The sequence below is a fragment of the Anoplopoma fimbria genome, chromosome 8, assembly GCF_027596085.1.
Source record: "Anoplopoma fimbria isolate UVic2021 breed Golden Eagle Sablefish chromosome 8, Afim_UVic_2022, whole genome shotgun sequence".
NCBI classification, from domain to species: Eukaryota; Metazoa; Chordata; class Actinopteri; order Perciformes; family Anoplopomatidae; genus Anoplopoma; species Anoplopoma fimbria.
In genome coordinates, this window is record NC_072456.1 from 28130154 (window position 1) to 28154050 (window position 23897).

The 23897-nt window shown below is 40.3% G+C and overlaps 1 protein-coding gene across 1 annotated transcript; it reads right to left on the reverse strand.

Moving 5' to 3' along the window:
* Positions 1–315: 315 nt before the first annotated feature.
* Positions 316–23510, reverse strand: gabra5 (gamma-aminobutyric acid type A receptor subunit alpha5). Its single transcript, XM_054603365.1, has 9 exons — positions 23428–23510; positions 23140–23264; positions 20698–20765; positions 19766–19986; positions 16962–17044; positions 8709–8852; positions 5176–5328; positions 1851–2062; positions 316–606 (listed from the first exon to the last, which is right to left on the reverse strand). Exons 1-9 carry the CDS (start codon positions 23508–23510, stop codon positions 316–318), a joined length of 1380 nt encoding a protein of 459 aa, XP_054459340.1.
* Positions 23511–23897: the final 387 nt, after the last annotated feature.

Below are 23897 nucleotides of genomic sequence, written 5' to 3' on the forward strand. Positions count from 1 at the left end.
GTCGTGCAAGATTACGTATTTCCGCCCACATAAACTTTGTATGTGGATTGAAAACGTAATTGTATTAACACGTGTTCACTGCGGTTAGATAGGTGGTCGATAAGATCACAATCCGTCCTCAATGCGTGTTGGGTTCATTTACACCTGAACTTTGAACTGGTCAAGGTCTATCCGATTGCAATCCGATCATCAAAATCACATTTTAATGCCAGATGTAAAGGGGGTCTATGATACAATGGCGTTGACTTTGTTTGCGTTCCAGTTATGAAATCCTGAAGTGGTTGTCAGGAGGACGACGGATCCGGATCGAGGAGCTTAAACAGCTCCTTTGATCACTGGTTCCCTATTGAGATACGTGGCCCAGTACACCAGGTTGAAGGTCCCAAACAGCACCGGGAACACGATTCTGGACATCTTGTCGATCTTGCTCACACTGTTGTAAGTCTTTTTGGGGTCCGGGGCCTTGGTTTCAGAGGGTTTGAGCTGAACCGCCGTGCTGTTGGAAATGGTGGAGATGGACGCGTCCTTCGTGAGGTTGGTCGTGTAATTCACGCCGGACGGACAGGTGTTGTTCGGCTTTTTAGAAAGAGCCAAAGGGTCCTTCTTCTGTGGGGAGAAAGAAACGCATTGATTGAGCAAACACACAATTCTGCTGCACATTCATTGGACATAATGACACAGGTAGTTAACAGCACATACACAAAAACATAAAGAGAAGAATGAAAGATGACAACTGAGGGTTGAAAGTGTGGATCGATGTCTTCGGGCAGTAATGAACTGAATGAACTCTGAATTCATTGATCCACCTACAGTATTCATCTCTTACTTTATTATCATGTGTGACTCCTTTACTCACTTTCCACAGAGAAGAGAGAATGAATAGAGTCGAGAAGAAAATAAAGACCTGAACCCACAGAAGTGTTTTAAAACCGTTGGGACGTTAACTTGTAATGGAAGTTAGAAAACAGCAGATTTCAGGAGAAACATTCTATTTGCTGTTGTGTGTGTGATCATGGCTGATTGTAGAAGCCTGTGTGACTGAGTTCGCAAGTTCTGTCTTTATTAAGCTTAGTCTATACTTGCTGTAGTAAAGCTGGCATGAGGCCTGTGCACCAGATAATGACGTAATCACGGCCAGCGAGGGGGGCGCGTAGACTCCACAAGTAGTTGCAATGCTTTCAGTGCACCTCTGAATTTTTGTAACTTTATTTACATGACTAAGGATTCTACAAAAATAGTCCAGTTGGTTTTTAGATGCTTTAGAAACAGGAAGTCTTAAAAATCTACATTTTAATGTTAGCTATATCAACTTTACACCACCATCATATGTAAAATGTGTGTGCGACGTATGGCTTTTTGTAGAATTCTGAACTAAGTGTCAAAATGAAACCCCAAAAGATTTCCTCATGTGCTCGTATGAGGTGACATTGTTTTTGTCTGATATGGGTCTGAAATACTATTTAAATTTCTATCCATATTTTCCAACTAAATAGATTTGATTGAATTTACTTTAATTGAATTTACTTTAATTATTTTAAAATTACAAGTGGCAGCTTCTTCTCCAAAAATGAAATACTACAAACAACCGCAGACAGTACTTTGCAAGTTTATCCTTTTTTCAGATTAACAACCAAGGGACATTACTGAGACTGCTAAATAGAAAAATACAACAATATGAGAGCCACCATCATCTGAGCTGTCGTGAGAAATTACAGCCAAACATTCACACAAAGAGACATATTTAACATTATAATTCTGGAGACTCCAAGTCCATATAAATAAACTGTTAAACTGTTTGGTCCCCACAACGCCAGTCAGACAGGTCTGGGTGTTTAACACACAGTACACACCTTGGGCTGTTGGGCCTCCATCGCCTTCTTCCCATCCCAGGCCCAGCTCCTCTTGGTGAAGTAGTTGACCGTGGCGAACTCGATGAGCGCGGAGAAGACGAAGGCGTAGCAGACGGCGATGAACCAGTCCATGGCGGTGGCGTAGGCCACTTTAGGCAGCGAGTTACGAGCACTGATGCTTAGAGTGGTCATGGTGAGCACGGTGGTCACACCTGGTGGAGCAGAAAACTGGGTCACTTTTACTAACCAGGCGCACTGTTCTCTTTTTTTAATCAGATAGATTAAGTCGTAGTAAAAGGAGGTCACAGACAAATCCTGCAGAAACAACACCAGGTTATACATTCCTGACTTTGTTTCATGTATTCAGCACTAAATAAATACTTCAGATTGAGTGATGTATTTTCATACAGAATCACAGAATATATATATGAATATATATATATATATATATATATATATTAGGACTGAGGAGGAGTGACGTAGAGACGCCGTATACGTCTCTGGTGTGGACCTGTCAATCAGTGTGTAGCCCCGCCCTAAAGCATCCCCTGCTTTATGGTCTGTTTGACTCTAAATGGAGCATCATTTACTAAATGAACATCATGCTGTATTGAAGAAGACTTGAAACTAGAGATTGAGACCATAAACTCATGTTTACAATGTTTACTGAGGGAATATTCCTATAAACCTCAGTAGTAGTGACTTCATGAACTTCTTTAATGATAAGATTCTAACTATTAGAGAAAAAATGTATAATCTACTGCCCTCAACCAGTACCAATCCACAGCTGTAAAATATATTTAGATGGCTTTTCTCCCATCGACCTTCAACAATTGACTTGAACTATTTCTAAGTCTAAACCTTCCACCTGTCTCTTAGACCCGATTCTGACTAGGCTGCTTAAGGAAGTTTTACCTTTAATTAGCAATTCTTTATTAGAAATGATCAATCTGTCTTTACTAACGGGCCATGTAGCACAGGCCTTCAAACTAGCTGTAATTAAACCTCTTCTTAAGAAACCTACTCTTCTCCAGAGGTGTTGGCTAACTATAGACCTATATCTAACCTTCTGTTCCTCTCTAAGATCCTTGAGAAAGCAGTAGCAAATCAGCTCTGTGACTTTATGCATAACAATAGTTTATTTGAGGATTTTCGATTTATAGTTATATCTATCAATTAAGCCAGACGAAACTAACCAGTTCTCTAAACTTCAAGCATGTCTTACGGACATAAAAACCTGGATGACCTGTAACTTCTTAATGTTAAACTCTGAAAAAACAGAAGTTATCCTACTAGGCCCAGATCACCTTCGAAATCAATTATCTAACGATATAGTTTCTCTAGATGGCATTGCTCTAGCATCCAGCACTACCGTTAAGAACCTTGGAGTTATCTTTGACCAGGATCTGTCTTTTAACTCTTATATAAAACAGATCTCAAGGACAGCCTTTTTTCATTTACGTAACATTGCGAAAATCAGGCAAATCCTGTCTCAAAGTGATGCAGAAAAACTAGTTCATGCATTTGTTCCCTCTAGACTAGATTACTGTAACTCCTTATTATCAGGCTGCTCTAATAGGTCTCTTAGATCTTTACAGTTGATCCAGAATGCTGCAGCACGTGTTCTAACAAAAACTAAGAAAAGAGATCATATTACTCCAGTATTAGCTTCTCTGCACTGGCTCCCTGTTAAATCAAGAATAGAATTTAAAATTATTTTACTTACCTACAAAGCTCTAACTGGCCAGGCACCATCTTATCTTAAGGAACTTATAGTTCCATATTACCCAACTAGAGAGCTGCGCTCCATCAATGCAGGGTTACTTGTGGTTCCTAGAGTATATAAAAGTAGGATGGGAGCCAGAGCCTTCAGTTATCAGGCTCCTCTTCTGTGGAACCAGGTTCCAGTTTCAGTCCGGGGGCAGTCACTAGGGCTGGTTCAGGTTTATAGTTAGGGCTGGTTCAGGTTTATAGTTAGGGCTGGTTCAGGTTTATAGTTAGGGCTGGTTCAGGTTTATAGTTAGGACTGGTTCAGGTCTATAGTTAGGACTGGTTCAGGTTTATAGTTAGGGCTGGTTCAGGTTCTCCTTGGTCCAGCCCCTAGATATGCTGCTATATGCCTAGACAGCCGGGGGACTACCTAGGATACACTGAGCTCCTCTCTCCTCTTCTCTCCCTCCATCTTTATGTATTAATCTCCTATTTATGCACATTACTGATTTTGCTTCTTCCCCGGAGTTCTTGTGCTTTCTCGCCTCGCAGGTTCCCAGGAATCGGGGTTATATTTGGACTGTCATCGTGCCACCTACTGAGGCCCTGCTGACACCCACTACTACTACCACTATCATTATTAGTCACATTACTATTATTATTGCCTGTACTATTACGCTTATTGACTTGCTTCTACCCTGGAGTCTTTGTGCTTTCTCGCTTCGCAGGCTTCTATAAATCGTGGCTGTACCTGGACCGTGGTCGTGCATCCTGCTACGGCCCTGCTGACACCGACTGCTACCACCATTATTATTACTAGTCACATTACTATTACTATTACCTGTACCATTAAGCATTTTAGCTTTACTTCCACCCTGAAGCCCTTTTGCTTTCTCGCTCTGCAGGTTTCCATGAATCGTTGTGGTACCTGGACCGTAGTCGTGCCTCCTGCTGTGAGCCGACTGACACCCACTGCTACCTCCATTATTATTAATCACATTACTATCCCTATTTTCATAACTATAATTCTACTGTAATAATTGCTGCTGTTGTTATAAGTAGTCTTATTATATGAATCATTTGTGTCATATACATTGAATGTGTTGTATCTCTGTTATGCTGTTCATTCTGTACACATGACATCTATTGCATTCTGTCCATCCTGGAGAAGGATCCCTCCTCTGTCTCTCCCAGAGGTTTCTTCCTTTTTTCTCCCTGTTAAAGGGGTTTTTAGGGGAGTTTTTCCTGTGCCGATGTGAGGGAAGGACAGAGGATGTGAGGGAAGGACAGAGGATGTGAGGGTCTAAGGACAGAGGATGTGAGGGTGTAAGGACAGAGGATGTCACATGTGCACAGGTTGTAAAGCCCTCTGAGGCAAATTTGTAATTTGTGATTCTGGGCTATACAAAATAAACTGAATTGAATTGAATTGAATAAATCAAGAGAGAAGTAGAGTCATTTTCTCATAGACTTCTATACAACCAGAGGAGTCGCCCCCTGATGGACAGAAGAGATATTGCAAGTTTGAAGTCACTTCTACATCGGCTTCACTTCTGACTGTACTAATAGATTGTAAAATGTTTAATTAGCAGTGTGTCTCTACTGGCTGACTCACCAAAGACGGTCCGTGCCGGCACAGACTCCCGGTTGAGCCAAAAGGAAACCTGCGACAGGATGACAGTCATGAAGCAAGGCATGTAGGTCTGGATGACAAAGTATCCGATCTTCCTCTTCAGGTAGAAGTGAGCCATCATCACGGTGTATTGACCTGAAGGGAAACAACGGGACAAAGGAGGAGGAGATGTAATCTCTACTCTGGATAACAAAGATACTGAAGGAAAATATATGGGATGTAGAAGGTGGTGGAGTTTATAATTTGGTAATAAATCAACAGAAGAAAACCTTTTTGTACATTAACCATTTTCCTCCAAAATTGACACGTATATGCAATTTTTCTTACGCAGGAAACCCTGCTAAAGTCAGGAGATAGACTCTTTTCTCATTATCATTGGACGTCTGCCTCTCTGTTTGTCTTCTGTTGTGTTACATTCAGAAAACGGGGTTATTAAACAGTGAACATGTTGCTGTGTTATATATATATTTAGTATATATTATTTATTTTTTTATTTATTTTTTTATTTAGAGCTTGCTGTCATGTGAAATCGAGGTGTGTTGTGTTCATTTTCTTTAATCAGTGGGAGTTGTGTAGCAGTTTAACTCAGACTAAATATAGAAGCGGTGAACTAAATCGTTGATAAACAGGTTTTGTGAGGAAACATCACATCCTGTTAATCAACTGAAGATTGCATTTGAAGGATTTCTCTTCGTCGAGCCACAGAGTCTGATAAACTATAGAAAATCCACAGATGACTGCTGCTTTCTCCTGGCAAAATCGGATTTTTCTGTCCCACTAATCCCTTGTCACAATCTGCATCCTGTATCTCTCTCTCTCTCTCTCGCCCTCCCTCTCTCTCTCTCTCTCTCTCTCTCTTTCTATGAGGATGAGAGGACAGACAGTCCATCCAGTTCAGGACACTCTTGATTGGGGGACATATACATCCTAGAACTTCGACACTAAAACAGACCTTGGATCAGCTTTGATTACAAGCAGGTGCACAGATGACCGAGGCAGAGGGGGGTTGAGAGGCGGTGGGGGGGAGATAAAGTTTTGGAGGGTCTGTGCGATGCGTCGACGAGCATCATGTCCTTAAAGAAGGAGACACCTGTGCTGCCTTCGCTCCGAGGACCACCGGCCTGCAGCCCGGCTCTGTGGGGGCTCGACTGGGCCGACCCGCTCTGATCTGACCTCCTGCTGGAACTGGATGGGAATCTCAGAGGCGTGACACAAAAAAAAATGTGGTTGTGGTGGATTTTACTGTTTGGCTTCTGGAGCGTCCGCGGAGAGCTGCCGTTCATAGCGGAGAACAACGCGGCGATGCTGGTGGACTGGTGAGTGCAGATAAACCATCTGTTGAGCTTCTTCTGGCCTCAGGGCGCTGATGTGTGTGTGATGTACATGACATGACCAGGGTTTTTTCGCCCATCAGCAACATCAAATTCCTGTGTCTATACATTCATCCTCTTGGGCTTAACCTGTGAGGTCAAAGGTCACCCCGGCCCACTGTGAGCGCTTTGCTGAGCTATTCTGGGTTTGTTAAAGAGGGTTTTGAACCTCAGATTAGCAATGCTAATTAAGGCCATGCTGGCTCTGTGTGACTGAGCAGTGCATGCTGGGGGGGATATGGCAACCTGTGTGTTAATCTGAAGTGAGTCTGGCTCTCCAGCAGCAGCGTGGCACACTGAACGCACCACGCTTAGCTGTCAAACGTTATCCGGTAAACCAATGAAGCACAGCGACACATGAACGCACCAGCAACAGGCAGCACACATCTATTATCATACTTCTTTACATAACAGAGTTAAGCAGATGCCGCTCCCCCCCCACATCAACCCCCCACATCAACCCCCCGACGTGTCTCAGCCAATCCCTGCGCTGTGACGTCACTCGGTAAAAGCACAACTGATGGGCCTGCGTGCGGATTAACCCGTCAGACCCGGTGGCTCAGACCGCGGATAAGTGATTTTTTTATTTTCCTCTCTTCTCTTGGCCTCAGAGACAGCTGGCGATGTGTGGGAGGCACACTCTCAAATCCTTGTGATTCATTCATTGTCTCTATCCTGCTTGATTTGAAAAAAAAAATGTTCTTCTCACAACATCTTTTGGGATGGCGAACGCTGTAATAACACAGGGCTGAATAATGGGGGTTGAGGCCGGGGCTTAACATGCTGAAGCTACTGTTTGATGATGATGCTGTGAGGGAGGACAGTACAAATCCCAATCATCTGTGAATAAAGACCATTACACAGCCTGAGTGTCCACCTCTTGTAGAGACAGAACCCGATAGTTACATTTACACTACAAAGAATAAAAGAGGTTATTCTACAAGACAGAACAAGGCAGGCAAGATGATTATATTATCTGGTATATTTATATTTAATCCTCTGAATAATGTGCAATTAACAGTCATCACAGATCTACGTCCTAACAATGGCAGACACTTGCAGCGCTTGCATTGCTTCTGGTCTGGTTTGACTCTTGACAGATTGGTAACTTGCAAAACAGAAGGAGAAGTTCATTACCACGAAAAAAACCCACAGTGAAAATAGGTGTTATTGACTGCTTTTAAACGGCGTCAATAGCTACGCTTTTTCAGTTAAAACGCTGCAAAAAGATTCCCTTTTAAACATAAATCGTGTGAAAATAGTGGCATTAAATTGTGAAGGAACACACTGAGTGAAGCAACGGAAGAATGCAGCTATGAATTCTGGGTAAACTATGTTAGTAACTATGATGATGTAGTTTTAGAGATGGAGAGTGGGAGGAGGCAGAATCATTCTCAATTAACACCTTAGTTAATGCTGGCTAGCAAGTTCTGTTGACTTGTTTGTTATTTCTATTATAACTGAAGAAAATAAAAATGTCTCTTAATTTATTCAATCACTCACTTGTGAAAGTTAACGTTAACCAACTGGACCATATTAGCTGAACGCTAAGCTGCCAGCAGACTGCTTTTCCTGGGAGGAGAGCAGGCGGGAGACGTCCATCTGGAGGGCTGGCGAGGAGCTAGCTAGTCTCTGGTTCCCCAAGCGCTCCTTCCTGTGAAGTAGTCTCATAGCGCTAGTTAAGCAGAGGGGCTGTAGAGCTAGCGATGCTACTAACCACAGGCCCACTGTTACTGTAACGTTAGCGCTAATTCCACCATGCCTTGATGCTACACTGGTTAAAGAGAATATGACCAGAAGCGGAACATTTCTCTTTATCTCTTATAGTTTAGTCTAAATGCAACATTTCTCTTTATCTCTAATAGTTTAGTCTAAATGCAACATTTCTCTTTAGTTTATGCTCTCTTTATCTCTATAGTTTAGTCTAAATGCAACATTTCTCTTTATCTCTTATAGTTTAGTCTAAATGCAACATTTCTCTTTATCTCTTATAGTTTAGTCTAAATGCAACATTTCTCTTTATCTCTAATAGTTTAGCCTATTAGCATATCTTCGTAATGATGACATGGTCAGTAAACTATAGGTGCTTGTGTGTTTGGTAGAATAGTAATAATGGTCATCAGTTGTCAGGTTCCTTCACCACACCTCTGCTGGTGTAGATGTCTTCTGTCCCAGCAGTCTGACCGATCAGGTGGTATTGGTTGAGTCGGGAGCCTTCCTCAGCCACCACCACTGACTTTGCTGCTCCCTGAGTCCAGGTGTAGACCACCTCCGAGACCGGATACGCATCTAAGGAAACAGCACAGACACAGGACTTCATTTAGCATCCGTCGTAAATAATACATTCTTGATGAGCAGTAGAAAAAACAAACTTTGGTTCAATGATTTTATTCAGTTACTAGAGCTGGGTTGATAAACACTAGCTCCTGCACCTCAAAGCTTAGGGATTGATTTGAGTAGATGATGGTAAATTGAACATATATTTTTTTACTATTAAATTCAAGACAATAAATCAAGAAATTATTTTTATTTTAAACTTTTTAGATACCTTTAATGTTTGTTTAAATGAGTCCATATCACTGTGTGTAACTGTGTCAGTATCACTGTGTGTAAAGATATTCATATAATCAAATTAATTTAACTAATTGATTCCTTGTAGATCTATAGCAGTGGTTCCCAACATGGGACGTTGTTTCATACTTGTGTTATCCAAAGATTTCCATAACTCTAGAGCGTAGTTATGTCCAAAAAAACACCATTTATTGGAAAAAAATAGATTTTTCAAACTTCAAAGCCTGTTTTTATCCAGTAAAACATTCTGCTTAAATCCATAATTGTTGGTGTTCAGTTTTTCACGCGAACCTGTTTGCTCGCCAGCTTGTTACATACAAACTGAGGCATGCACCTGTATTAAGTGGGCGGTCGAGCAGCAATCTAACAGCACCATAAACTAAATGTATTTAACCAAAATAACAAACAAACAAAAAAGTTTGGGGCTCTAAAACTTTTATAGTAAATAATTAAAAAAAAAGATCCTATTATGTATCAATTGGTGAATCTGTCAGACGTCATAACTTAATATATTCATTAAAAAAGTAGATTTAATATAAAACGACTAAATTGTTAAATACGTTCAAACAACTTATTCAATTGTTCGAGGATTTATAATGTTTTAAGCGTTGAACTGTATCACAATGTTGAAAACTTCATGACCATCAGAGTAAGAACACATTTATAATAATATTTACAGCTAATGTTATTATGAAGTACATTCTTCTAGCAGGTTTATAAACTGACGCTGCAGATACCTGATCTGTTTAATTATTAAGGTTATTCAGATTCTGATCCAGTGTTGTCTGATCAGATCAGAAGATGACTAAATGGTGCATCAAATATAGAAAAGACATAAATCACAATCTTTTTCTAAACCAAAGAGATTTGATTCTGAAAGAACGAGATATGATCCACAAATAGCTCCTGATGTGTGGAGGCCAAAATTCACTTTGGATAAAAGCTTCTGCCAATTGAATTTAATGTCACGTCATGTGGTGGATCAAAACAAAACATTCACACACACACACAAACACACACGCACACACGCACACACACACACACACACACGCACACACACACACACACACACACACACACACGCACGCACACACACACACGCACGCACGCACGCACACACACACACACACACACACACACACACACACACACACACACACACACACACACACACAGCGGCTGAAGCTGAACAGGTGCATCTTTAGTTTATTACATCCATGTTCTCTCTCAGCTTTTGTTGTTACTTCCTCTCAAGCAAAGATGAGTTTGATGAATGACGTGTTACGTGAATACGATTATGTAAGAGTTATGTTTTTAGGTTCTTTGTCATATTCGCCTGCTGCTCCGGTGGACGATCGTATCATATCAATCATAATGTCAACTCGTCGTTAAGAAGAAAAACTCACATCCACTCATCACATATTGTGACTTTGACATTCTGCAGTCTTTGACACTAACATGTCACTTTATTCCTCTCGACTCGTCAAACTAGAAAAATGATCACACGCTGCGCTGATACAGAGATCAAACATGTCACCATGATGATCAACATTGGGTCACATCTCTTTCTGTTTATGTTTTCTTTGTGTAGTTTGATGAATACAAGGTTTTGGTGTTCTTTGGTAGGAACATTCGACAAACCTTTGTAACGGGATTCATTTATTGTTATCTCCACCAGGAGGATCATGCGATCGTTCCCATGCATGTGTGCTTGAGTAAGTGAGTGTGCATCTCTATGTCTGTCCACGGCTAATCTCTCATTCTGCTGAAGCAAACTGCACAATATTTAGTTTGTCCCGTCATGTCTGCATACTCAAGGACCTCTGGTGGGTGCAGTGACTCACACTTTATAAAACACCTTTTATTACCCGGCAAGTCGATGGATAAACACATTTAATTTCCGGTAAACGTTTCACACTAAAAGTCCCTCGTTATTTCTGCTGCTTCCTCTTCCTCTCAGCAGAATAAGTAACTCATTTATTGAAGAGTAGCAGCTTACAAAACTCTGCTAACCTGTGGAGGAACACATATTCCTAAAATTTGTATTTGTATTTTTTGTTATTTAAACGCTTTTGTTACGAAGAATCAGCAGAATCAGGACGTGTGTTTCCATAAAGACTCAGCCAGCAGGTCTCCCACGGAGGAGGAAGGTTTTGGAGACCTACGTTAATGCGTCCTAGAACCATCAGAGATAACTTAAACCTAAGACGCCACTAGCTAAGAAAAGTGTTGTGGCTGTGATCCAACTCCTGACCTTTCACCTACTTTGCTTCATCACACAGAGATTAACTCGGTCACTGTTAAGAGCTGGTGTTTGGATCTGATGTAATCACTTTGAGTGTTTCAGTATACGCAGATGTTACTGATGTTAAGTGTGACTGTTGGCACATGTTGTAGTTTGACCTTTGAGCTTTATTATCACTATTGTAGCTGCTTGTTTACAGATGTTTGTGAAGCTTCTGATTCTGTTTCCCTCTTTGATTTACTGATTTTAAACACACAAATCATGTCATTCATACAGAAGATCATCTTTAAAACAAGTCAAAGTGCAAAGTTAAAATGCAAATACACTCGCTCTCTTGTTCTAGTTCAAACCGCACACATACTGTAGACGCTCTAAATCTGCAGTTCAGTGTCCAATCTAACAGTACTGCATTAATCCAGCAACCGTGGTGTTAGAAGGCAGCAATTTAGATCAACTGTCAACCAGACCGTGGATTATCGTCTCAAATACTCTCTGCATTGTCTCAAATAGGTCTTTGTAGAACTGCGTTACGTGAGCAGTGAATCTCTTTTTCTTCTTATTATTATCTGTTTATTTTCTGAATGTTTTTGTCCACATTTGAACAGTCCAGAGAAGAAACAATTTGTTCATATCAGGATTAAACATCCTGTTCTAAAAAGTGAAGTCAAAGCTTCCTGTGTTAAAGCTGCATTCTCTCTACTGTCCACCAGGGGGCGACTCCTCTGGTTGTATAGAAGTCTATGAGAAAATGACTCTACTTCTCTCTTGATTTATTCCCTCAGTAAACATTGTAAACATGAGTTTATGGTCTCAATCTCTAAGACTGTAGGATACAGCAAAGCAAATTGATAATTGGATTTTGTACATTTGAAAAGCTGGTGACCGGCTACAATTCTACCGTCCAGTAGAATTGTAGTTTAAATTTAGTGAAATTAAAAAAGGAGCGACACAAATGTTTGGTGTCTTTGAGCAGCAGTGAAATTGTATTTGTATTTCATCCGTACCTATTCTGGTTAATAGTCATTTTCCCCTAAAATTCTATACAACCAGAGGAGTCGCCCCCTGATGGACAGTAGAGAGAATGCAGCTTTAACACATGGAGCTTTGGCTTCACTCAGCAGAACCAGAGCTTGCCTTGATATTGGATGCAGCTTGTCTCCGTCTTCAGTCTCACACGCTGCTCTTTCATATTTGCACACGTTAGGTCGTCCTTAAGTATACGTTTCAGCAGTTTGACCTGATAACATCATCGTTTTACACCAAATGAGGTGACTTCAAAGTTATAAACAAGAACTTTACGTAACGTTGTGATCTGCTTGTTAAGGTCATTTGTTGCAAATGTTCTGAACTCTGGGAATTCTGTGTTCTGTTCCTATAATGTTCAGTCGTTGACATTTAGCGACTCTTATTCCAGACGCCTCCCAGTCCTCAGCTGTGGTTAAATACAGCAATTATAACGCAAAGCATTCAGCAGTCATACGTGACCTTTAGTTTATGAAGGCAGACGCATGGCGCTTTATGAGACAATGGAGGTCTGAGGACGGACATTTAACGGCCTCGACTGCAGAGGAGCAGGACGCACTCTTTGTTTTGTGTCTATTTATAGTTGATTTGTGTCTTTGTGGTGTTTTTTAACACTTTGTAGTTGTTTGTATCTCTTTCTGGTAGTTGTATGTCTCTTTGTGGGTTTTTTGTCTTTTTGTGGTTGTTTTGTGTCTTTTGTCTCTTCATAGTGGGTTTTGTGTCTTTGTAGTAGTTGTGTGTCTTTGTAGTTGATTTGAGTCCTTTTGTAGTTGTTTTGTTTCCTGAAGTGCCAACAGACACATGGACTACAAACATGTCCTCATAAACAGTGGTTTATCTGCATCACGTCAGCACTTTAATAAGCACCAGGAGGAGATCTAAAAGAAGAAATAAGCTATTAAACATATTGAGGCAACAAATTGTCTGGAAATGAAACAATTCTCTGTTTTAAATCGTTTTCTATTTGTAGTTCAGGTACTTTACAGGTTTCTGCTCTGTTTGTGTGAGATGACAGCTATTATTTCAGCTATGAAGGAGAGAGCTAACATAACAAAACAACAACATTAACATTCTACTATGAAATGACCCGATTATAATTTAGTCCTGAACGGTGACAGAAAGGCTGACAAGTCCTCAAATACACCAACAGAACAAGTGTTTGTTCTTTTAATCTTCATTATGGCCACAAGAGACTAAAGTGCAGCACTACCTCACGTTACTACTAAACCTGATGAAAAGCACTCATGTTTCAGGTGAGTTCTAACTTCTCCATGAACTATAAACATGCACGTTATGTAAATAAAGCAATTTATACTTTTAATTCTATTTAGAACATGAGTTAGTCGTGAACTTCAGTCATTTCTTGTCAAAATTAGTTTTACAACAGACACTTAAAAAATTGTCCTGACAGAAAAATCACCTGCCAAAACGTTTGTTTCGTCCCACCTCACCTTTGGTTCTTAAATCATCAACACAGGAGAGAAAACTATTTTTATCAGACTTATAATGAGAATTGCTTTTTCTCCTCGTTGCTGTTCTTCTATTTTGAGTTTTTCCAAACTTTTTGAGAACATGTGTCTCTGGATATAAATGTTATATATGATTGATGAGGGCCGTCCTGGCAGATGCAGATTGAATGTTAAATATCTGGAGAAATCATTGTCTAAAGTCAAGAACACCGTCTGTAAAGTTGATGGAATATGATTTCAACATATTGACCCGAGAAACAGACAATACACATTTGACTGAGGGAAATAAAACATTGCTGAGAACATAAACCCTTTGAAAGGTCTCTCATTAAGAGGATGTTGAGCTGGACGACGTAGAGACGTTCATAAAGTAGAAGGAGGACGAGGACGAGATGGTTCAGACCATGAGAGGTGATTAACAGGAGGACGGGTCTGCTGCAGCTGAGAGCCTGGAGCTCATGGTGAGTGCTTCCATTAGGTCAGAGGATTAGAGAGGGTTAATGGAGAATACAGAATCTACTGCACACACAGCTTATGAACTCATGTATTTCTACTGAGACAGAGGGTTAAACAGCTTTTTAGTTGTATTTCTTATTCTTGATAGAGTGTCCTTTAGTTTCAGTTTGATTACGGAGCAGTTAAGAGATAATACTCTGAACAACTTCAGATGAAAACACAGCACATTCCTCTCTAATATGTATATAATATATAATAATGATAGAAAAATAAACCTCATAACAGTACTTTTGTTTGTCCATTTTTTTATTTTATGTCTCTATCACCAATCACATGTATAGTTTGGAGCTTGTTACAGCCTTTGATATTTTTTGTGATTAACTGTTTTCAGGTTTCCGTCTAAATGTAGCATAAACTTTAACTAAACGTCCAGAAAATTGACTAAATAAAATGTGAATTCATGCTCGTTTCCATCCGTAATGATCAATGATGATCATGATTTATCATTTATCCAGAAAGTTCCGTAATCGTTGCTCTTTGCCAGATTTTGCTTTTGTCAATACATCAACCTTTTCACTTCATGTCAAAACAGTTTTAAAATATTTGGATTTTTTTGCCGTCTTTTATGCTCAGATCAAAAATACATGTTTTGTGTGTTATGTCTTCATCTGCTGCATACAGTTGCTCTTGAAGGAATAAATGAAGGGAACTGAATTTAAGTTGTGAAGTTCACACCTAACTCTCCTCTCCTGAATGAAACCAGTGTGAGGATGATTCATTGCTCCAGTTGTCCCACTGGTCCGGTTCGCCTTCATAAAGGTTCAGAGTATGTAAACAAAAGTCATGTGGTGGAAATGTCTTTTAATGATTTAATCAAACAGTCGGCTCCTCAGACAAACTCTAATTCTTCCTACGCTGCGTGTGGATGAAGCATTCAGTTGTTACATTTCACTCTTTTGTTAGCTTGCTAGCTTGCTATTTCCACCATGCTTTCATGCTACACTTACAGGAAATGTAAGCCAGCTAATGATTGTCTCATTTGTGGTCTGACAAACATTTAATTCATCAAATCCAATGGTAGGAAATGTGCAGATAGTAACTAGTTCACCAGTTTTCACTAGTTTTAACCAATGAAATGCACATGAATGGTTTTCTTCCTGTGACTGGTTTGATTGGTGTTAAACCAGTAAGACCGCCCCTTTGCAGGTTGTTTGGTCCAGGGCCTATTTGAACGCCTCCTGACCCACCTGTAACCTCAGAGCATCTCCAGGACAGCAGGTAAAGACCTCTGTATTTAAACAGCCCATAATTAATTCAAGCAGGTTTTGGTTCGTTAATCGGCATCAGGTAGAAACACGGCCAGCGTGGACTCAGTTAGTCCTCTGGTTATCCCCGTCCTGGTCTTGGCTGGTGGTTGAGGTGACCACAGCGGGCGTGGGAGGGGCTTAATGACAGCGAGCTGGCAGCACGCGGTGAGATTACTCTCCTTATGTCAGCAGGGAAGACCTCAAAGGCTAATCTTAAGCCGACACGACAGGAGATCCCCAGATATCCATGTAGCGCTGCGGCGCCGCGAGGCCGCTAACTAGCTTAGGAGTCCCGGGGAAGCCTGGACGAACGCCACGCGTCGGGTTTAGATCCGCATGAGCAAGGTGTGGGACCTCTAAAGGTTACCTTGGTGTGAATGTTGGTGTGTGTGTGTGTGTGTGTGTGTGTGTGTGTGTGTGTGTGTGTGTGTGTGTGTGTGTGTGTGTGTGTGTGTGTGTGTGTGTGTGTGTGTGTGTGTGTGTGTGTGTGTATATCATATATTTCCTATTAAATGTAGCCGAGGCATAGAGCAGCTCTGACATGATGATTAATGGTTTAATCAGGAGCCGTGTGTCGGAGTCTACGTGGTTATTTCCTGCACCGCCGCCACAACAATAAAGCTCTGCACCTGAGGGCCACGGGCCGTCAAACACACACAGGTGCATCCGCCCCAGTGCTCCCCAGCATGGATAACTGAGACATGAAGCCACGTACCAGTGATCTGCTGTATTTAGAGACAGGTTTGGAGACTGTTTAGTTCTGACCTCTGAAGTCACGGTTCGAGGCTTATTCTGTTCTGCACAACTATTGTGAAAACTTAAAGGAACAAAACCAAACATGCTCTCCAGTACGACAGAGACCACCAGCAGAGCTACGAGACAAAACCGAGGGAAGGAGTGAGAGACGTGTGTGGACCAAGTTTATTGATCCATAATCTAGTAAACTTGATTTGTAAGTGTATTTGATGTATTGAGAGAGAGAGAGAGAGAGAGAGAGAGAGAGAGAGAGAGAGCAGCCTTGTAACTAAGTTTGAAGAATGTAACTTGTTTTGAAGTTTTAAAGCCAAACCTTTTACTATTAAAAAGTACTATAGTACTCTGTTGTACTTTCTGTTACTAAGCAACCATTCTACTTCCTGTTTACATTGGCACCTGCATGCCCAGTGTACGTGAGTAGTCATGTGATATTTGTTTTCCGGCGTGTTAGTATGGACAGAAAGATGGTTTCTGTTTATAACCCCTGTTTTAAAGCACAGAGCATTAGTGTGGGTGGGTTCAGCACAGAACACATCTCTTCCTGCTTTATTTAAAAGGCGTTTTTACTCACAGCTTCCAAATTTGAGGGGACAAGCGTGGGCGTCCATCGGGAAGTCCTCCAGCTGCATGGGACACTCTGCTGAGATGGTCAGTCTGGAAGAAAGAAGCCATGCATTTCAAATCATCAGACACCATCATCATCATCATCATCATCTTCATCATCTTTTGTTTACTTCGGGTCGTGTTTAACTTTAGCTGATAACCAATGAGAGCAATGTTCTGTCTTCTTATTGCTGTTGAGCCCCCAGAGGAGAGCGTGATGGTTCCTATGGAGGAAGAAGGATGAGAGGTTTGATGAAGCAGTGGTTTGATGAAGCAGTGGTTTGATGAAGCAGTGGTTTGATGAAGCAGTGGTTTGATGAAGCAGTGGTTTGATGAAGCAGTGGTTTGATGAAGCAGTGGTTGGTTTGATGAAGCAGTGGTTTGATGAAGCAGTGGTTTGATGAAGCAGTGGTTGGTTTGATGAAGCAGTGGTTGGTTTGGTTTGGTGGAGCGACGCTGCCACCTTCCGTGGAGCTCAAACAGAGCAGGAGTAAAACAAACGAGCTCCTCTGGTGAGTTCAATGTCTGCAGAGGGACAGTGAAGCTCTCAGTCTGATGTAATGCTGCCCTCTGCTGGCCACACGGATCATCGCCACCAGTACAAAGACACTGGTGATAAACAGTCTGCATACCATAATACTAGGAAATATACAAGGTACTCTATACTTCTACCTGGTTTATTCAGAGGGATATATTGGACTTTTTCCTCCTGTTAGCTACTATTTACAACTACAGTTAAGAGTCACTATGATTTCACTTTTCAAACTATTTGATAATAATAAAAACTTTTTTCATAAAGCACCTTCAAAAGCAGAGTTTACAAAGTTTTAAGTGTTTTATCAGACAAAATGAATCAATAAAACTTTATTTTAAATTCCACTTGAGATTTGTTAACTTTGGTGTGTTTACATCTCGTCCTTTTATACGTTCATGTTCAATGCCGTTCTCTGTCCTTATCAATTAAATACATAAATAAATAAATAAATAAATAAATAAATAAATAAATAAATAAATAAATAAATAAATAAATAAATAAAAAGATACCCAGTAGTGACTATGGTGCAGCTTAAATAGGTCCACATTGACCCACTATGATATGTATCAATGCATGGATAATGATGAATGAATAATATAATATTATATAATAATATACCACCTAGGGAGGAATAATATAGGTTTTATAATACTTTGATCTGGTGAATTTTAATTATCATGAATATTGTCACATAAGTAACCTGAAGCAGCTGTAAAGCTCCTGACCAGGTAGATGAGTGACAAAAGGAGAGTTTTCCTTTGTGCTACTGGGTTATTTTTGTGCTAATGTTACTGAGTTAGCCTTTCTCCATGCACTTACGTCACTCATGGATTCTCTTGTGCTTGGAGAACAGCCCACATACTCTGAAATAGGAGCTAAAAATGGCCCTAAAAACGCAGTCTAAGAGCAAGTATAGTTGCTGTGTGTACAAAACAAAAATGCTGGTTCCTAGAACTATGGAGAAGCCTATTATTATGAATATGATATTCTGTTTCTGCTAAAAGATCCTGAAATGCTACACAATGTTCCTGTGATGTGGAGACGTAGTTATTTTGACGGAGGATCACGACGTGAGGATGAGGAGGAGGAGAAGGAGGAGGAGGAGCACCAGGTCATAGCAAATATTTTAAGTTCCTGACTCTCCGGTGTCCAGGACGAGGACAACATGATGACGCATCGCTGCAGCACTGAGACACATGTAGTAGCCGTGTAGTAGCCGTGTGTGGGCTCATCCGTGCAGTGGAGGTCTCTAACGAAGAACAGGCTGACGGATGTTTCATCTCTAACTGGATCACACAACATTTATAAACACACACGCCAGGTCTGTGATTCAACGTCTCAGGCTACAGCCACGCTAATACGTTTGTGTTTTGAAAATGATTTCCGTCCACACTAACACGCCTGAAAACGACTCTCACATGACTATTCACACAGGGGCTGGTGTAAATAGGAAGTAGATTGGTTGCTTTGTAGCAGAACATTATAATACTCTTTAATAATAGAAGTTTGTTTTAAATACTTAAGATCCTCTTCTATAATCTCGAACCGTTAAAACAAGTTGTGTTTTTCAAACTCAGCTACAACGCTGCAGGTCTCTGTCTCTCTTTACTTTAAAATGAACACAAATCAAAATGTGATCAACACACTTCTCTCACTCTTTTCCTCAGTTTCGTTGTTGTCTGTTCTCACTCGTAGCTCTGCTGGTGGCTGAAGTCTCTGTCCTACATGAGAGCATTTATGCTTTTGTTCTTTCACAGTTTCTTTGTGAACTTCACAATAGTTGTGCAGAACAAAATAAGCATTAATAAGAAAAGGAAAGTCCTCCTTTTTGCATCCAGTGCCCTCCTCAAAGCCTCAAAGCCTCAAAGCCTCAAAGCGTGACCTCAGACGTCCTCTCCGTAAGGCTGGACACGCTGCTCGCTAATCCCTCCAATAACAGCTGCTTTCTCCTCATGTCTACCTCATTGTTTTAAAACGTATCCGCCTGTCCACACCATGAGGTAACCCTGGAGTTTGAACTTATCCGTCCTCTGGAGCGCTTTTAAACTCCTCCATTTTCGGAGCCACAACGCTCCGGATTAGTGTGGACACTCAGTGTAAATGTAGCTAAAGATATGTGTTTTAAAATGAAAACGTAGAAGTGTGGATGTAGCCTTAGTTGTTAGACTGAATGGTAAATAAACGTTCATGCTGCTGTGGTCCAGAGCGGGATCAGCGGTGAACCATGGAGGTCTTACCTCATGGTGTAGAGCAGCGTCCCGTCGTCTTTCAGCCGCAGCAGCTTGTTCGGAGTGGTCATATTGTGAGCGATGGATTTCTTCCCGTTGAGGAAGAAGGTGTCCGGAGTCCAGATGTTACTGGCCAGGAGGTTATTCAGAGGAAGCATCTCCATCGGGCCTTTAAAGCAAAGTCGTTCATCTTTCCAGCTCTGACGGAAGAACACGTCAATAGTGTATTCCTACAGGACGAACCACATGAATCACATAAACACATTAAGATTCAAACACATGTTAATTGATTAGCTCAACTACGAGGGGCCACTGTAGGTTAAAGGATAAAACATATTAATCTAGTCTAATCTTTAAACTAGAGATTAAAGTTGGAAATTAACGAGAATGCTCTTAAATTTACAATAAGAAAACTAGGATATATCCAGAGATTAAAGTTGTTAATTTATCTTAAAAAGTTCCATGTATTCAGAGAAAAAAACCCAATTTCAAATTACATTTGTAAATGTATAAAAATGTTCACAGAAAGAAAAAGGATATTCTCTGAGATTTCACTCGCAATTTTATGAGAAAAAAACAAACTATCGCTTCACTTTACAAGGTTGAATTCAGAATAAATTAAGAGTAATGAACATACTGATTTGAGTATTTTTAATCAGAGTTATGACTGCTCCTTCCACATGTTAAACCCTACTGATGTGGATTCAACTGGATTTCAAACACCATCTTCTTTGTTAAGGATACATTATGAAAGATCAAGGTGCCAATCAGGTAGAATCAGCTGATACAGATGCATTGAATGTGGATATAATTAAAGTTGTGATGTGTGAGTTCTTCTTTTAAGAAGTTTAGGTCTAACAATCAGCATTACAGCTGGATTTTAATAAAAAAATAAAAATTGTTTAAATTGAGAACGAAACTTAATAAAAGGAGCTTCTTACCATTTCAGTGTCGGAGACCGGACCAAAGCTTGTGACAAAGATGTTGGTTTTGATCTCCGTAACCTTCTCTGTAAGAAGAGATAGAATATTGATTATTATTAATTCCTTACAGTAATCCGTGTTTTGATTGGTGCATGTACTATAACTGAGATCTATTCTAAATATGAAGGCCTAGTGCAGGTTTTTGTTTTCTTTGAGGTAACAACATTTTGTTGGAGAATAAATTCCCTTTTAATTTCCTGTAGTTCTGTCGGATCACGTCGGTCCAATTACAGATTTTCTAGCATTTCTGTCCTCTGGAACTGGTTACTTCCTACAGATTATTATCATTCCTTTCACCCGTTACAAAGATGTGTGGACTCGTGCTGGTTTGAGAACAAAAATATCACTAATTTGCAAGAAAACTTTCACTTCTGGGCGAGTAGTTCTAGCTCTGCATTGTTTGTGTCTGCAGAAGCATATGTGGATGTTTCTGAACCAACATTTATTTTCAATCAGCCTCAAATCACGCTTGCAGAAATGCAAAATGACATGTGGTTAACGTTGTGAAAAGATTGGTTTGGTTTACGTAACAGAACTACTTAGATAAGGTGAGAAAAAAGATCATGGTTTGTTACATAACAAAACAACGTAACAACGTAACGTAACAACGTAACAACGTAACGTAACAACGTACCAACGTAACAACGTAACAACGTAAACGTAACAACGCGTCAACGTAATGTAACAAACGTAACAACGTTAACAACGTAACAATGTAACAACGTATAATGTAATGTAACAACGTAACAACGTAACGTAACAACGTAACAACGTAACAACGTACCAATGTAATGTAACAACGTAACAACGTAACAACGTAACGTAACAACGTAACAATGTAATGTAACAACGTAACGTAACAACGTAACATAACAATGTAACGTAATGTAACAATGTAACGTAACAACGTAACGTAACAACGTAACGTAACAACGTAACGTAACAACGTAACGTAACAACGTAACGTAACAATGTAATGTAACAATGTAATGTAACAATGTAACAACGTAACAACGTAACGTAACAACGTAACGTAACAACGTAACGTAACAACGTAACGTAACAACGTAACAACGTAACGTAACAACGTAACGTAACAACGTAACAACGTAACAACGTAAACAACGTAACGTAACATAACAACGTAACAACGTAACATAACAACGTAACGTAACAACGTAACATGACAACGTAAGGTGACAATGAAACATAACAACAAAAAGTTACAACAATGAAACATAATGTAACTACCTTAAATAAATAACAACTCTTAGAGGACTTTCTTAATATTAGGTTACTTAACAAACGTAAAGTCCACGTTGACTTTTGGTTTCACACGACAAGAGGCCTCCTGGGTGAAAGTCCTGTGTTTGTCTGAGCCGTTCTTGGAAGACTTTCTCACTTGTTATACTTTTAATTTTACCGCATATTTTTCAATAATTGTTGCTTTTACTACGTCACTTGCTTTGACCAAATGCAAACAGTAAAAACCACAATCAATATTTTGCATGCTGTTGATCCTTAAATGTGTGTTAAAGCCCCTGTAGGAGAAGTTTTATATGAAGACACTTCCTCATGTTTTGAATAAATCAACATAAAACTACTTCTTTCAAAGATCTTAAATAAAAAAGAGAGATGTTTTCAATAATACTCAACACATAAAGGTTCCTAAACCGAACTTAGCTTTATGATTAGACATACAGTATGTTGTTATTCATGTAATTGAATCCTGATTTCCATGGAACACTCCAGATGAATGCTGAATGTCCTACACAGCCTTGACACCCTGAAGCTAACAGAGCAGCTCATGACATACATCTGCAAAACCATCCTGATGCAGAAAAAGTGTAATCTGAACCTCAAAGAACTACATTTGTACTTTAATAGAGTTCAGGATACTGCTCTGTTTCATAACACCTAACATAAGAACTGGAATAAAAACATGTCCTCTTCTCATTGTAAAGACCACATTCTGGGTCTTTTCAGAGAATCTACTGAGCATCTACATCAACAATAAAGCTGCTGTTTTATGATGAGAATACAGCCTTCTCAAGGTCACAGCAGCACACCGTCCGCTCACAGGGCCATTAAATCATACTTAGAGGAGGCGTAAACAGCATTCATGAATACAGACACATGTTCCTTGTGTGGAATAATAAGAAGAAGAAGACAGATGTTCTCTGTGTGTCTCCCATCTATTCAAACACATCTTTCTTTATCCTGTAAATCCTAAATCAAAGAGCTCAGTGTGTTAGGTTTTATGAGGAAAGCGCGACGCCCCCCAAAGACATTTACAGAATGACATGTTTAGCTCCCACCCTCCATCTGTGCGGCTGTTCTAATTAAGAAAAGGACAGAGGTGTGAGGTGTGGTGTGTCGTGTGTCGTCCGGCGGGCCTACCTCCCAGTCCCGGGCGCAGTCTGTTGTCATACCCGTCCAGCAGTCCGTCCAGGATGCGGGTGAAGATGGTGATGTTGTCATTCAGTTCGGCCTCTTTGGGAGTTCCCGTTACATCCTGGGAGAGGCTGGACACGAGACCAAAAAACTCACAATCCAACTCACTCTCCAAAAGGGAATATAAAAACTACATTTCAATCATTAAAGCAAAAAGAACCGAAGATGTTTTAATCTTCATTTAGAGGAGGATCGTTTGAAATGAGCCTCTAAAGTTCAGGAGTCAGTTCTCACCTCAGACGGCAGGTGACGCTCAAAAGCAAGACACAGACCCACAGACGTCTCATTGCAGAGCTGTAACACATTCCATCGCCCATTCCTGAAACAACACGGCAGAAACCACGGTAACCAGACAGTAAATGTAAACTGGCTGCTTCTTATTTAAAGAAGTATTTATTCAATTAATTTATCTTGTAAAGCCCAAAATTACAAATCACAAATTTTGCTCAGAGAGCTTTAAAATCTGTCCAATTAACAAAATGAATCTCTTTTCCTGCAGTTTAACTGTGGAAACTAAATCTTTATTTGCAGGCGATAACTCCTCGTAACATTTGTCCCTCCAAAGCAGTCAGTAAATCTTTTATCGGGTTTTCTCAAATCTTTCCACTTCATCACAGAAGCCCAGCACTGAGCCCACAGCACCACAGCACACAATGCAGAGCCAGAGATGCAATCTGCCTTTTCTAAAGAGCAACATCTGTACA